The sequence below is a fragment of the Heterodontus francisci genome, chromosome 33, assembly GCF_036365525.1.
Source record: "Heterodontus francisci isolate sHetFra1 chromosome 33, sHetFra1.hap1, whole genome shotgun sequence".
Taxonomy (NCBI): domain Eukaryota; kingdom Metazoa; phylum Chordata; class Chondrichthyes; order Heterodontiformes; family Heterodontidae; genus Heterodontus; species Heterodontus francisci.
The window spans coordinates 40,843,134-40,857,865 of NC_090403.1; the positions used below are offsets into that span (position 1 = coordinate 40,843,134).

Below are 14,732 nucleotides of genomic sequence, written 5' to 3' on the forward strand. Positions count from 1 at the left end.
CTCCCAAACCACCAAGCACTTCTACAAACTCAGACAGCCAGTAGAAATTAATTAGTAACTAACCTGAGATTGGATGATGATCCCTGTCGGGGTCGGTGGAGGTGGGGGAGGGGTGTCCTTTCTGCTACTGAACATATGATCAGCTGTGCACGTTTAAAGAGGGTGTTAGCTGGAGCGGCAAGGCTTCAAATGGCAGCATCGGTGTCAAATCAGTCTCACACACTGACTGACATCGCAAACTGCCTACTAGAGTCATAGAATGGTTACAGCACAGCAGGAGGCCATTTGGCCCATCGTGTCTGTGCCGGCTCTCTTCAAAGGCAACTCAGCTAGTCCCGTTCCCCACCCTTTTCCCATAGCCCTGCAAATTTTCTCTCCTGAGGTGCTTATTCAACTTGCTTTTCAAAGCCACGATTGAATCTGCCTCCACCACACTCTCAGGCAGTGTATTCCAGATCCTAACCACTCGCTGTGTAAAAAAAGTTATTCTTCATGTTGCCATTGCTTGTTTTGCCAATCACTGTAAATCAGTGTCCTCTGGTTCTCAGCCCTTCTGCCAATGGGAACTCTGCCTGCTTCCGACATACACTCCTAATGCCCGCGCTACCGACCTCCCCAAAATAGCGTCTGGGGCAGCCGTGCCAGAAGTGTGCAGGCGCAGCATGGACACCATTTTGGAATCAAAATGGCACACATAGCACCAAAACTACGGGTGCTATGGAGCCAAATTTTGTGGCCTATGTCTCTTTCATATTCCATTGCAACAAGAGCGAAGAGCAAGGAAGGAATGTTTCTTCCTTGCTGTTGAGAATTCGTGACATCCATCCCTGATCTTAGAGTCAAACCCATTTACGGAACAGAAGGAGGCCATTCAGCCCATCAAGTCCAAGCCGGTTCTCCAGAGAGCTATGCTGTCAGTTCTACTCCGCAGCTCGATCCCTGTAGCCCTGCAAGTCTATTTCTCTCAGGTGGCCATCCAATTCTTGAAGTCATTGATAGTCTTCGATTCCACCACCCCTGTGGGCAGCGAGTTTCAATCATTACCACCTGCTGCATAAAAAAGTGCTTCCTCAAATTCCCCCTGCATCTTTTGCCCAAAACTTGCAATCTGTCTCCCGAAGTCCTTGCACCATTTGTTAATGGGAACAACTTTTCCTTGTCTAACTTATCTAAGCCTGTCATAATCTTGCGCACCTCTATCAAATCTCCCCTCAATCTCTTTTTTTTAAAAAAGGAGAACAAACCCAGCTTTTCCAACCTAACCTTATAACTAAAATTCTCCATCCCTGGAACCATTCTGGTAAGTCTCCTCTACACCCTCTCAAGGACCTTCACATCCTTCCTGAAGTGTGGTGACCAAAACTGGATGCAATACTCCAGTTGGGGCCTAACCAGAGCTTTAAAAAGGTTCAGCATAACTTCCCTGCTTTTGTACTCAATGCCTCTGTTTATGAATCCCAAGATCCCATATGCTTTACTAACCATTCTCTCAATACATCCTGCCACTTTCAAAGATTGATACACATGCACCCACACCCCCAGGCCCTTCTGTTCCTGCACACTCTTTTGAACTGTACCATTAAGCATATATTGCCTCTGCCTATTCCTTGTCCTCCTCGTAAATCTCTCTCAGAGACTAGCTGTATGACATGCGTAGAAGTGTCACATGAATTGAGCTAGGAGGGACAGTGGGTGGAGTCACTTCTGAGTTTGCAGTTGAACCACACTGATGGAGAGAATGCTTGACTGGTTGAAAATAGAAAAACATTTTCCATTTTCCAGCCCCGTCAAATCTCATAAAGAGAATACAAAACAGATCGTAAAAAAGTGTTTTCTTTATTGCCCTATCACAAGAGTTGCAAAACACACATACACCACAATGAAGTAGAAAATGGCCCATAAAAACCATTTGCTATATCAAATTTAATAAATGGATTTTAGTCCTTTTACCTGGAAGAATACAGTTAGTTTTCAAGGATAATTTACAGATGCTGATTACAGATAAATGAGCAGAGTGGAATATTCAGCTTCTTCCAGCTGAGGACAAATAGTTGGATTCTGAGATTTCAAACTAAGATTTACAGAGTCATAGAGTTATACAGCACAGAAACAGGCCCGTCGGCCCACTATGTCCATGTCAGCCATCAAGCACCTATCTAATCTCATCCCATTTTCCAGCACTTGGCCCGTAGCCTTGTATGCTATGGCATTTCAAGTGCTCATCTAAATACTTCTTAAATGTTGTGAGGGTTCCTGCCTCTACCACCCCTTCAGGCAGTGTGTTCCAGATTCCAACCACCCTCTGGGTGAAATTTTTTTTCCTCTAATCCCCTCTAAACCTCTTGCCCCCTACCTTAAATCTATACTCCATGGTTGCTGACACCTCCGCTAAGGGAAAAAATTTCTTCCTATCTACCCCCCTCATAATTTTGTATACCTCAATCAGGTCCCCCCTTAGTCTTCTCTGCTCTAAGGAAAGCAACTCTAGCCTATCAAGTCTCTCTTCATTGTTGAAATGCACCAGCCCAGGCAACATTCTGGTGAATCTCCTCTGCATCCTCTCCAGTGCAATCACATCCTTCCCATAATGCGGTGACCAGAACTGTACACAGTTCTCCACCTGTGGCCAAACTAGTGTTTTCTACAGCTCCATCATGACCTCCCTGCTCTTATATTCTATGCCTCAGTTAATAAAGTCAAGTATCCCATATGCCTTCCCAATCACCTTATCTACCTTTGCTGCTGCCTTCAGTTATCTATGGACAAGTACACCAAGGTCCCTCTGACCCTCTGTATTTCCTAGGGTCCTACCATCCATTGTATATTCCCTTGCCTTGTTTGTCCTCCCAAAATGCATCAACTCACACTTCTCAGGATTAAATTCCATTTGCCACTGCTCTGCCCATCTTACCAGCCCATCTATATTGTCCTGCAATCTAAGGCTTTCCTCCTCGCTATTTACAACACCACCAATTTTCGTGTCATCTGCAAACTTACTGATCATATCTCCTATATTCACGTCTAAATCATTAATGTACACTACAACCAACAAAGGTCCCAGCACCAATTCCTGTGGTACACAGGCTTCCAATCGCAAAATCAACCCTTTACCATCACCCTCTGCCTCCTGCCACTAAGCCAATTCTGGATCCAATTTGCCAAATTGCCCTGGATCCCATGGGCCCTTAACTTCTTGACCAATCACCCATGCAGGACCTTATCAAAAGCCTTACTGAAGTCCATGTAGATTACATCAACTACTTTACCCTCATTTATGCACCTAGTCACCTCCTCGAAAAATTCAATCAAATTTGTTAGACATGATCTCCCCCTGACAAAGCCATGCTGACTATCCTTACCACTGATGTTAGACTCACTGGCCTGTAATTACCTGGTTTATCCCTACTACCCTTCATGAATAATGGTACAACATTCACTGTCCTCCGCTCCTCTGGCACCTCTGCTATGGCCAGAGAGGATTTGAAAATTTGTGTAAGATCCCCTGCAATTTCCTCCCTTGCCTCACATAGCAGCCTGGGATACATCTCATCTGGGCCTGGGGATTTATCCACTTTTAAGCCCGCTAAAACCTCTAATACCTTCTCCCTTTCAAAGCTAATTTGTTCAAGTATATCACAAACCCCCTCCCTGATCACTACACCTACGTCGTCCTTCTCCAAAGTAAAAACAGATGAAAAGTAATCATTTAAGATTTGAACCTACGTTCCCACTTCCTGACACTCAGAATCCATTCAAATCATGAATAAAATTCCTTTCAGGGCAAACATGGAAAATTCCTGTTGAATCACTGTGAAAATTAGGCCGATATCACTGTGGGCTGGCAGAGACTTACAAGGGCAGGATCTTCAGAGGCGACTGGCGATGGGAAGGAGGCACACGGACACATAATTTCACGCCGCTGACCAATGTGCCAGTTTTCCGGCAAAGTCACACCCCCACCCCCACCCCCACCCCCAAGACATTTTTGGGAAGGTTGGATCAGGCACCGAATGGCTACCCACTCGCATGTGGCGCATAGCTTGCTAAGTTAATTAATAGTCCAATTAAGGTCACTGATTTGAGGCTGAAAGGAATTTGCCCACTAGACTGTGGGCCCCCCCTCCCTTCTTGGCGAGGCATCAGACTGGGCGCCAGCACTCAAAGATGTCTTTGAGGCCATGCCCACACCTACCTGGCCATAGCTGCAGTCACAGACTGCCCTGTGGAGGGGTCTCCACCTCTACGATGGTGGGTCTGGCAGCTATGGCCATTTTTATTTTCAAATGTTTTAAAACTGCTGAGCGGATGCCTTGCGGCTCCTTCAGTTCTGGAAGGCCTCCTATTGGCCCTCCAGCTTTGACAGTCTGACTGTTGCCCTTAATTGTATCGTGAGCCTGCCCTCTGGCCATTAATTAGCCAATTCAGCAACAATCATCGTCGGGTTGCTGCTCTTGATATGGTGCAGGTTCGGGACCCGCATTTAATGCCAACCCAAAGTGGAAAATCCTGCCCCAAATTGAATGTATAAACTGACACTGGGCAGCAGGGAAAATATCTGAGATCCTGAATGAGATCGTAAAAACACCCAGACATCCAGGTTTCTCCACTTCATGCCTCGGAAAGCTTATTTAAACAAAACATAAAAATGGTGATGCAAGCACAAATACAATTGCAATGTTGCAAGCTTTATTCAGAAGTTCCTCAAAGAAGTAAAAGGCTCAAATTTCCTCTTCAGGGCAATAGCAATGGGCGTTTTGTGAATCAGACCTTGTACATGTCCTTTGTCTGCATTCCTGACCTGCTCCATTCTACACGGTCAAGTACAAGTTGAGCACAGGAGCTATTTACAGTCTTGTTTTATGCCTATCTCAGGTGAGGGAAAAGAAATTGTGACAGTGCTTTGTCACAACGTAGGTTGTCTCAATTAATTCACTGCATGATTGCATGTCCACTGATATTTTATAATACTAAACAAATAATGGTGTTAGCTTGCTTGAGCATGAACTCAATCATTTTGAAATTATGCCTTTTTCAAAAGTAGATTAGTAACATGCAAAGCAAGTAGGATCAATGTGGATATTTTTCAGAGCTCTACTTGTACTGTACACAGTTCTAATTTTGCATTTCAAAATTTTTCTAAATAGTTCATAAGGAAAAATAGTCCCATATTTCTTTCCCAATATAGTCTATAAATGTAGCTGGGTTTTGCTCCTTATACATATCAAATTCTATTTTCGCTTTCTGTGCTCCAAATGATAGGCCTGTGCCTGATTTTAACCCATTCAAAACCCATCCACTTAAACAGAGTTAAAATCGGGCCCAGGCTAAGGTGTCAACCAATCAACTGCAAATTTAGGGTCATTTACTGTTATGCGAGTCTAGGCAGCAATTTTTTCTTCAGAAAATAAGGTAGTCACAGAAAGTGTGATTGAATAGTAATAACAGCCAACACTGTACTGGTGAGATGGAGGAAAGCAATCTCATCCTTCAAATTGACGGTTGTTATTGAAATGATGAATTATTTTACATGAAATTTGATATTTCATTACCTTAGCGTTTTCACGTGAACTAGCACAGACAGGAGCAAAACAGAAAAGCTGCTATTTATTCTTCAGAGAAGACTAATTTCTTTGTGAATCAAGGCCTGGTAGTCAGCCCCACCTCACCAATATACCCACTGTGAGATGCACATAGTCATTGTGTGGATGTTGGATTTGGTGAAACTCACATACAGCATTCGTGAAGGGGACACTGATACAAAGCAGCAGTAAGACTGCTTGAAAAATTAAGCAACAAAAAAAAAATCAAAATTAATACAACCTTACGCACACTATCAACATCACAACAGAGCCAACACTTCAAAAGTACCTAATTGGCTATAAATCGCTTTGGGACCTCCTGAGGCCATGAAAGGCGCTATATAAATGCAATTCTTTCTTTCTTCTTTCTGTCTGAACCAATAGGTTTAATTTTAATCGGCCCTTGGAGATGGGAATGGAGGCAGAGGTTGGTGGGGGGGGGGGGGGCATAAAATCAGGATGGGAGAAGTGGACCGGAGGTCCAACATTGTGATATCTCATCCCGATTTTATCGATGGTGGCAATAATGGAGGGTGGAGATCTGACACTGGCACAACGGGCAGGCAATTAAGGTAGTTAAGAAGCCTATTGACAGAGATTTTATTTGCAGTTTTCAATCTTATTAACAGCTTCAGAGCCTTGTCTGGTTGAAGGAAGCCACATGAAGGCGGGAGCTCATTGCTGGCGACAAAGGGAAGCCATCGGGAGAGGCAGCGTCAACTGCCAGGAAGGGTGGAGAAGGGAGGGCATCGGGAATTGTCTGAGGACTGGGGGCAAAGGTACCAGCACTGTGGGGGAGCCATATAGGGGGGACAATGGACAAATGACACCTCGAAAGAGGAGACAAGTGCATGAAAGTAGGGGTGAGGGGGCTATAGGCTGTGAAGACCTTGCACTTGAAGAGAGGCCACCTATCGTGGGCCTCATTCATTCAGCCTTCAGGGAAAGAGTGCATTAATGCTTGTGGTGCCTTTGTCCCAGGACAACTTTGTTATTTAATGTCTCCTGCCCTCTGCCCTATCACACACCATCCCTTTTGTCCTTTGTTCTCTTCCCCACTATCCCCCAGCACCCCCACACCTGCTCCACTTGTTTAAAACCTGATTCTTTTCTAACTTTTGCCAGTTCTGATGAAAGGTCACAGACCTAAAACATTAACTCTGCTTCTCTCTCCGCAGATGCTGCCAGACCTGCTGAGTATTTCCAGCACTTTCTGTTTTTATTAACTCTAAAAGCACTTTTGGTGAAAACCTGTAAAGATAGCTTAAAGAGGCATTTCAGTTTGCAACTTTAATATTACTGATGAAAGCTTGGGGATTACAGAAGCCAATATTATTTCTTTATTTTTGTGTTTACTCTTGGAATGTGGGCAACGCTGGCAAGGGAACATTTATTGCCCATCCCTGGTTTTCCCAAGAAGGTGATGGTGGACTCTCTCATTGAACCACTGTATTCCTTGTGGTGATGGTTCTCCCTCCCACAATAGTGGTCGGTAGGGAATTCCTGGATAGTAACCCAGTGATAATTACTATATGAGCATGTATTGAGCTTGTATCAGGACATCCCAGTTAAATAGTGGAGAGAGAAATTTGATATAAACACACTAAGTTTAGAATACTATTGCTCACCATCATCTCTAGGCTTTAGGTAAATCATACTGAATGGAGTCTCTGCCGACACACTTCTTTACTGCATCAATGTATTTCGCTAGAGCAATAGAAAGTTTCTATTTGCCCTAACATGGTCCTAAACTTAGGTCGGCACTCTCAGGAGGGTAGGAGGGGCAGGGAGGTAGGTGATTAGTGTACCTCTGAAAAGCTGCAGTAGCAAAGGCTCAGGAACAGATCACCCACAAAATCTTCACCATCGAGGAGAGTAAAGAGAAAAATAGCTTCCAAAATGGAAGGGGGTGGGGGAAAGCAGCCCACGATAGAACAGACTTTGCTGAGTAAAAGGTTACAGGAGCCTGTTAGAAATAACGTCCTGGATTATTTAGAAGTTAAGAAAAAAAATGGCTTGACAATGCACGGAAACAAACACAGACTTACCAGTAGTCTCAACAATTCCCTCCAGAATCACCACAATTTCAAACTGATCACTTCTCAAAGATCGTTGAGACAGGTCAAAGAAGGGACTTTTAGGATTTATTTCATGACAAATAGTCAGCGGTGATACAAGGAACAGTTGGTCTGCACCAGTCCCAAATCCAACATCCAACTCACACTGATCCAGGGGCAAGAACTCTCCTTCTGGGGTCTGCCTGGACTGAAGACAAGAGAGAAAAGACAATATTAGATTTGGAGCTAGTTCTTTGTATTGCTCCTGTTTACTCATTCAGCATAATCATAGGGTTTTTAACATTACATCAAGCTGATGTATTTTTAACATATATTCAGCTCTGCGAACTGTTAATAGCTTTCAACAGTAAAGTAATTGATTTTTTTTTAGAATTCAGAGTAATTTGCTCATGTTTCACCAATCAATAACCTTCACAATAGCTGTTATAGAGTTCTGCATATCATTGCACAAGATTAAAATATAAAAGAACAAGAGATGAAAAGAAGATATGTGTGTTAATTGTCAGGCAAGCCCCACACCTACCAAGACTGAGGCACAGATTATTTTGCCACATGAAGATTAAAACTTAAAATTGCAAGCCCCTGACTGGAAGGACATTTGTATAGTACTAGCAGTGTTGGAACAATGGGGACCCAGTTGTTGCTTCCCCAATACACAGAAGAAGTGGTCAGACCAGTTTTAGTCACATGACTACCTGGCTGTTGCAGAGAATTTGAACATCCAACCAAGGATCTGAACTCAGACAAAGCCATGTGATCATGGAGTGAAGATCTCTCCTGGATCTGAAGCAAGAATTACCTCCTCTCCCGTCTGCCTGCTCCATCTCCATCTTACAATTTATATGGATGATTTGGAGTTGGGGACCACGTGTAGGGTGTCAAAGTTTGCAGATGACACTAAGATGAGTGGCAGAGCAAAGTGTGCAGATGACTGTGAAACTTTGCAGAGGAACATAGATACATTGAGTGAGTGGGCAAAGGTCTGGCAGATAGAATACAATGTTAATAAATGTGAAGTCATTCATTTCGGTAGGATTAACAGTAAAAAGGATTATTACTTGAATGGTAAAAAGTTGCAGCATGCTGCTATGCAGAGGGACCTGGGTGTCCTTGTGCATGAATCGCAGAAGGTTGGTCTGCAGGTACAGCAAGTAATTAGGAAGGCAAATGGAATTTTGTCCTTCATTGCTAAAGGGATTGAGTTTAAAAGCAGAGAGGTTATGTTGCAGCTGTATAAGGTACTGGTGAGGCCGCACCTGGAGTAGTGTGTGCAGTTTTGATCTCCTTACTTGAGAAAGGATGTACTGGCACTGGAGAGGGTGCAGAGGAGGTTCACTCGGTTGATTCCGGAGTTGAGGGGGTTGGTTTATGAGGAGAGACTGAGTAGATTGGGATTATATTCATTGGAATTCAGAAGAATGAGGGGGGATCTTATGGAAACATATAAAATTATGAAGGGAATAGATAAGATACAAGTAGAGAGGATGTTTCCACTGGCAGGTGAAGCTAGGACAAGAGGGCATAGCCTCAAGATTAGAGGGAGCAGATTTAGGACTGAATTAAGAAGGAACTTCTTCACCCAGAGGGTTGTTAATCTATGGAATTCCTTGCCCAGTGAAGTAGTTGACACTTCTTCAGTAAACATTTTTAAAGCTAAGGTAGATATCTTTTTGAACAATAAAGGAATTAAGGGATACGGTGAGAGCGCGGGTAAGTGGATCTGAGTCCACGAAAAGATCAGACATGATCTTATTGAATGGCGGAGCAGGCTCGAGGGGCCGGACGGCCTACTCCTGCTGCTAGTTCTTATGATCTCCTTCCCACAGAACTGAATCTTGTGAAAACACGTGAAACTCAAAGAGAAAAAAGTCTCCTATGTGAACAAGGTTTAAGAAGAACACTGGGCCCCGACAAAAGCAAGACTACTTACTAAAGGACTAAACAGTGAGCTCGAAGCACTGTAACAAGATATTGCCTCAAACTGTTCCACCTCATCTTTTCTGTCCCTATCTGCATGTATATATTGCATGTGCATGCTAGCTTGGGCACGTCGTATATCCATAGGCGTGAACCGTATTAGAGGTTAAGTTTAAGTTTTAATAAATTTCATTTTTTTCTTCTTTAAACCTGAGAAAACATGGTGTGCTCATTTCTTTGCTTTATAATTGGAAAACTGTGAACAAGAATTCACAAAAAGGGAAGTTCAAAACATAGTGTGTTTAAAATTAAACCCTGTTACACTAAGACCAGGTAAAGACAGCAAAAGACCCCTTGACACATTTCTCACCTGGTCATAACATAACAGTTATGTCTGCATCAGGAACTCTATAATCATCTACTATATGGGAGTCTAGCAGGGAGCATTCCTGGTAGTTTATGGAAGGAAAGAGAGGAGAGGAACTGATCTATCAGTCAAGAGGAGGAATCGAGGGGAGAAAGAAATCCCACATTTAGCAGGGAGAGACGAAAAAGCTACCTCCAAATCCGAATGGTCAAGTGGAAAGTAAAGCAACACCTATTGCAGGTTTTATAGGATGTGGTCATAGAATCACAAAGAGAATCAAATTCTCACCAGCTGTCTCCTGGAACAAATAACAGCTGGTAAATACCAATTCAATAAAGATCACAAGTAGGAGTGGATGATTGTTGCGTTCATCTTCCATTTCTCCCTTTCTTTCTGATTCCTTCATTTGTCCTTCATCATTGTCCTTTATTTCACTTTTTCAATTCTTTTTGTTCATTCTGCTTTTTACTTTCTTTCCCTTTTTCAAGTTTCTTTTTCATTTTAGTAGATTTTGTTTTGCTTCTTTACATCCTTTATGCTCTCTCGCTCTCTCTCTCTCTCTCTCATTCCCCCTTATCTTTTATCTTTCTCCAGAATACACTAGGATGCTAAACATACAATGTACTAGCACAGCAGTATTTGATTGCATCTAACATTAATGGGAACCAATCCAACAGCCTAACCACATTAAAATGAAAAGTTGACAATGGTAATCTACCAGTCAGTATTCCATCCCTCGGTACATATAATTTAAACCCAGTGCAACCATTTAATTCTAGACGCATTTCATCACTATGTCTACTCTAAATAAAAGCATCAAATTAGTGCCATGTTTGAAGACTGTTTTATGCTGCATCAAATTATCTGTTCACAATTAAGGGTTTATTTCCCTTTCGTTCTTAATTTCAGTAAAAAAAATTTGATGCAAGTAAACAAGTTAGCAAGACCGATAGAAAGCAATAACAAACATTTTGTACATTGTCTTCGGTACTTTGAAAACTTGCTCATAAAATAAAGCTGATCTTAAAAAGAAACAAGATACATTTTCTGAGGTTTTTAAAGGTCTTTAATGACAGAATCAGACAGCCATGCACAGAGTTTGAGTGGGGAGTAGAAATGAAAATTGAGTTTTGAACTGTCATTCAGAACTATTGGGAATGGTAGTGCAAGCATTAAATTATTGGACTAGTAATGTAATGGCCTAGTTATGGAGTGTGGTAGTGCAGCTGTCAAGTAACTGGATGAGTTATCCAGATGTCCAGTTATGAGGTATGGGAAATGCAGTGGTTAAATTACTGGACTAATAATCTGGGAACCTGGTTACGGGGGTACTCTACAGTCGTGGTGCCAGAGGACTGGAGGACAGCTAATGTACCATTGTTCAAAAAGGGAGAAAGGGATAGACAGAGTAATTACAGGCCAGTCAGCCTAACCTTGGTGGTGGGAAAATTATTTGAAAAAAGTTTCTGAGGGACAGGATAAATCTTCATTTAGAAAGGCACGGATTGATCAAAGACAGTCAACACACATTTGTTAAGGGAAGGTCATGTCTGACTAACATGATTGAATTTTTTTGAGGAAGTACCAAGGATGAGGGGAGTGTATTTGGTATAGTCTATATGGATTTTAGCAAGGCTTTTGATAAGGTCTCACATGGCAGACTGGTCACAAAAGTAAAAATCCATGGGATCCAAGGCAAAATGGCAAGTTGGATCCAAAAATTGGTTCAGAGGCAGAAAGCAAAGGGTAATGGTCGATGGGTGTTTTTGTGACTGGAAAGCTATTTCAGTGGGGTTCCGTAAGGGCTCAGTACTAGGTCACTTGCTTTTTGTGGTATATATCAATGAGCTGGACTTGAACATAGGGGGTATAATTAAGAAGTTTGCCAACGATACAAAAATTGGCCATGTGGTTGATAAAGAAGATGAAAGCTGTAGACTGCAGGATGTTATCAATGGACTAGTCAGATGGGTGGAACAGTGGCAAATAGAGTTTAATCTAGAGAAATGTGAGGTAATGCATTTGGGGAAGGCTAAATGATAGGGTACTGAGAAGTGTAGAGGAACAGAGGGACCTTGGAATGCATGTTTACAGATTCCTGAAGATGGCTGGACAGGTAGATAAGGTGGTCAAGAAGGCATACAGGAAACTTGCCTTTATTAGCTGAGGCACAGAATATAAGAACTGGGAGGTTCTGCAGTAACTGCATTAAACACTGGTTAGACTATAGCTGGAGTACTGCATGCAGTTCTGGTCACCGCATTATAGGAAAGACGTGATTGCACTAGAGAAGGTACAGAGGAGATTTATGAGGATGTTGCCTGAACTGGAGAATTTTAGCTATGAGGAAAGATTGATAGGCTAGGGTTGTTTTCCTTGGAACACAGAAGGTTGAGGGGCAACCTAATTGGAGCGCATAAAATTATGAGGGGTCTAGATATAGTGGATAGGAAGGCCCTATTCCCCTTGGTTGAGGGGTCCATAACCAGGGGACATAGATTTAGGGCAAGAGGTAGGTGGTTTAGAGGGGATTTGAGGGGCAATCTTTTCACCCAAAGGATGTTGCAGAACAGGAACTCATTGCTGGAAAGGATGGTAGAGGCAGAAACCCTCATAACATTCAAAAAATACTTGGATATGGAATTGAAGTGCTGTAACCTACGAGGCTACAGGCCAAGAGCTGCAAACTGGGATTAGGCTGGATAGCTACTTGCTGGCCAGTGTGGACATGATGGGCCAAATGACCTCCTTCCATGCTGTAAATTTCTATGATTCTATGACTAATATTCCAGACGGCTGATTATGGGGTATGGTTGTGTTGTGGTTATGTTACTGAATTAATAATCCGGAAAACATGGGCTGAATTTTCCCACGGACATCAGGAACTCAATGTTGGGACCATTTCTGGGTCCCAAACCTGCGCATTTCAGATGAGTGCCCAATGGCCTCATATTTTATGGAAGGCTGCCAGTTAATTGGCCACCTCAGCATTCACTGTCCAATAAGTGACAGGGGGCGGGTTCTGAAGGCGGGAGCACAGGACATGGTGGCCCATTGCAATGGAGTCCGACAACCCCCACTGTGAGACAAGTGGATGCGTTTCTAACGGTCAGGCAGATGGAGCAGTACAGAGGCACTGCAGCTACCATCAGTGTCAGTGAAGGGGATGAAAAGTAAAATGTGCATCTCCTTGATTTCATTACCCAATGCCAAGGGGGTGATATGGGCAGACAGCAGCTTTACCATTTGTTGCCAGTGAGCTCTTCAACGGCTTCAAAAGTAACAGGCTCCGACCTCCAGTTGTGAGGTCGCCTCCTCTCACCTGCTGGGGAGTGAACACAGTGGGGGTGGGGGGCCATGTGCCGTTCACAACATTTCAAGTGTATCCAAAAATAGGAGCTAATTGCCCCTTTTTAGTGTATAATTGTCTACCCACTGCTACCACTGTGCGCCCGCCTCCAGGCAAAAGTGTATGGAGGCAGAAAGATGTTGTGGAGCTGACCTGGTGCACAGCGTTCCAAATTACCACGCACCCCTCCGCCTATAAAGGCACCTCCACAAAGCTGGGAAAATCCAGCTCCATGAATTCAAATCCCACAATAGCAGCTTGAGAATCTGAATTCAATTTGATCAAAAGCAAGTTATCAGTAAAATTGACCATGAAACTGTCAAATTGTGACAAAAACACAACCGGTTCATTAATGTGTTTTAGGAAACCTACGGTCTTTGCACAGTCTGACTTGCAGGTTACTCCAGTACCAAGACGGTCGATTCTTAGCTGTCTTCTGAAAAGCCCCAGCAGGCTAATTAGTGATATTGAACTGATACCAATGATTCAAGCAGACAGCTCACTACCACCTTCAACTGGGGTGGGCAATAAATGTCACATCCCAATAATTAAAAATAACCTGGCTTAGTGATAATTAAAGGCAAGATCTGGAAATATTAACAGAATTAATAATTACTGTTTAAAAGTAATCACTGACAGATGCAAGGGATACAGCTTTGATTTTCTACTCCCACCAGTAGTCTTGATTCAACTTCCAATAGAAGTCTGGCTTTTTGGTTCATTCCCAGATGGCGACTTGCTACTTGTGAGACTAAATTTGTTAATTTCTTATTGTAGCAAATGTCAGGGAAAAAATTTGAACACTTAAAACAGCTTCAAATAAATATTCACCTCCAAATGAAGTTTGGAGGCTCATTTGTCACTCACGGAAATTTATTTATAATGTTTCTGCGGAAGAACAGGATCTCTGTGGTACTATCTATTCAGGCCTTCATGACTGCCATTGAAATTAGACTTCCCAAATATGTTAAAAATTTCAATTTTTTGCATAGGAACATTGCAGTCAATGGAATCAAATATTAGGTGTTGTGTAGAATGGGCGGCCAATCTGATATCGCCTGTTTTGCATGACCTCCCAAGACAAATTTCTATCCCAAAGGCTTTAGTAGATGGTTCTTGGACTGAATCAATTTGTCTTGAGTTGAGTAACAGAAGGGGAACTTGTTACACTATTCAGAGCTTTTTACAGAGGCCCAAACAGTGAGAAGGAGATAGGTGAGCAAATTTGTTGGCAAATTTCAAAGGGTGTGTAACAAAAATATAGAAGTAATATTAGGACTCTAATTACCCTAATATAAACTGGGAAAAACATAGGGTTATGGATAGGGAAGGACGGAATTTCGGATATGTGTACAACAGAACTTTCTCAATCAATATGTTTCCAGTCCAACAAGGAAGGAAGTAGAGGCATAGTCATTATGGTACAGAACAGGGCCATTTGG

The 14,732-nt window shown here is 42.6% G+C and overlaps 1 protein-coding gene across 1 annotated transcript in view; it reads right to left on the reverse strand.

Annotated features, from left to right (window-relative positions):
- The window catches only part of LOC137347931 (G protein-activated inward rectifier potassium channel 1-like), a 72,083-nt gene that overhangs the window by 37,069 nt on the left and 20,282 nt on the right, over window positions 1-14,732 (reverse strand). Inside the window, exon 2 of the mRNA XM_068012985.1 lies at window positions 7,628-7,844. Within this exon, the coding sequence (XP_067869086.1) occupies window positions 7,628-7,844 (217 nt within the window). The remainder of the gene's footprint in view (window positions 1-7,627; window positions 7,845-14,732) is intronic.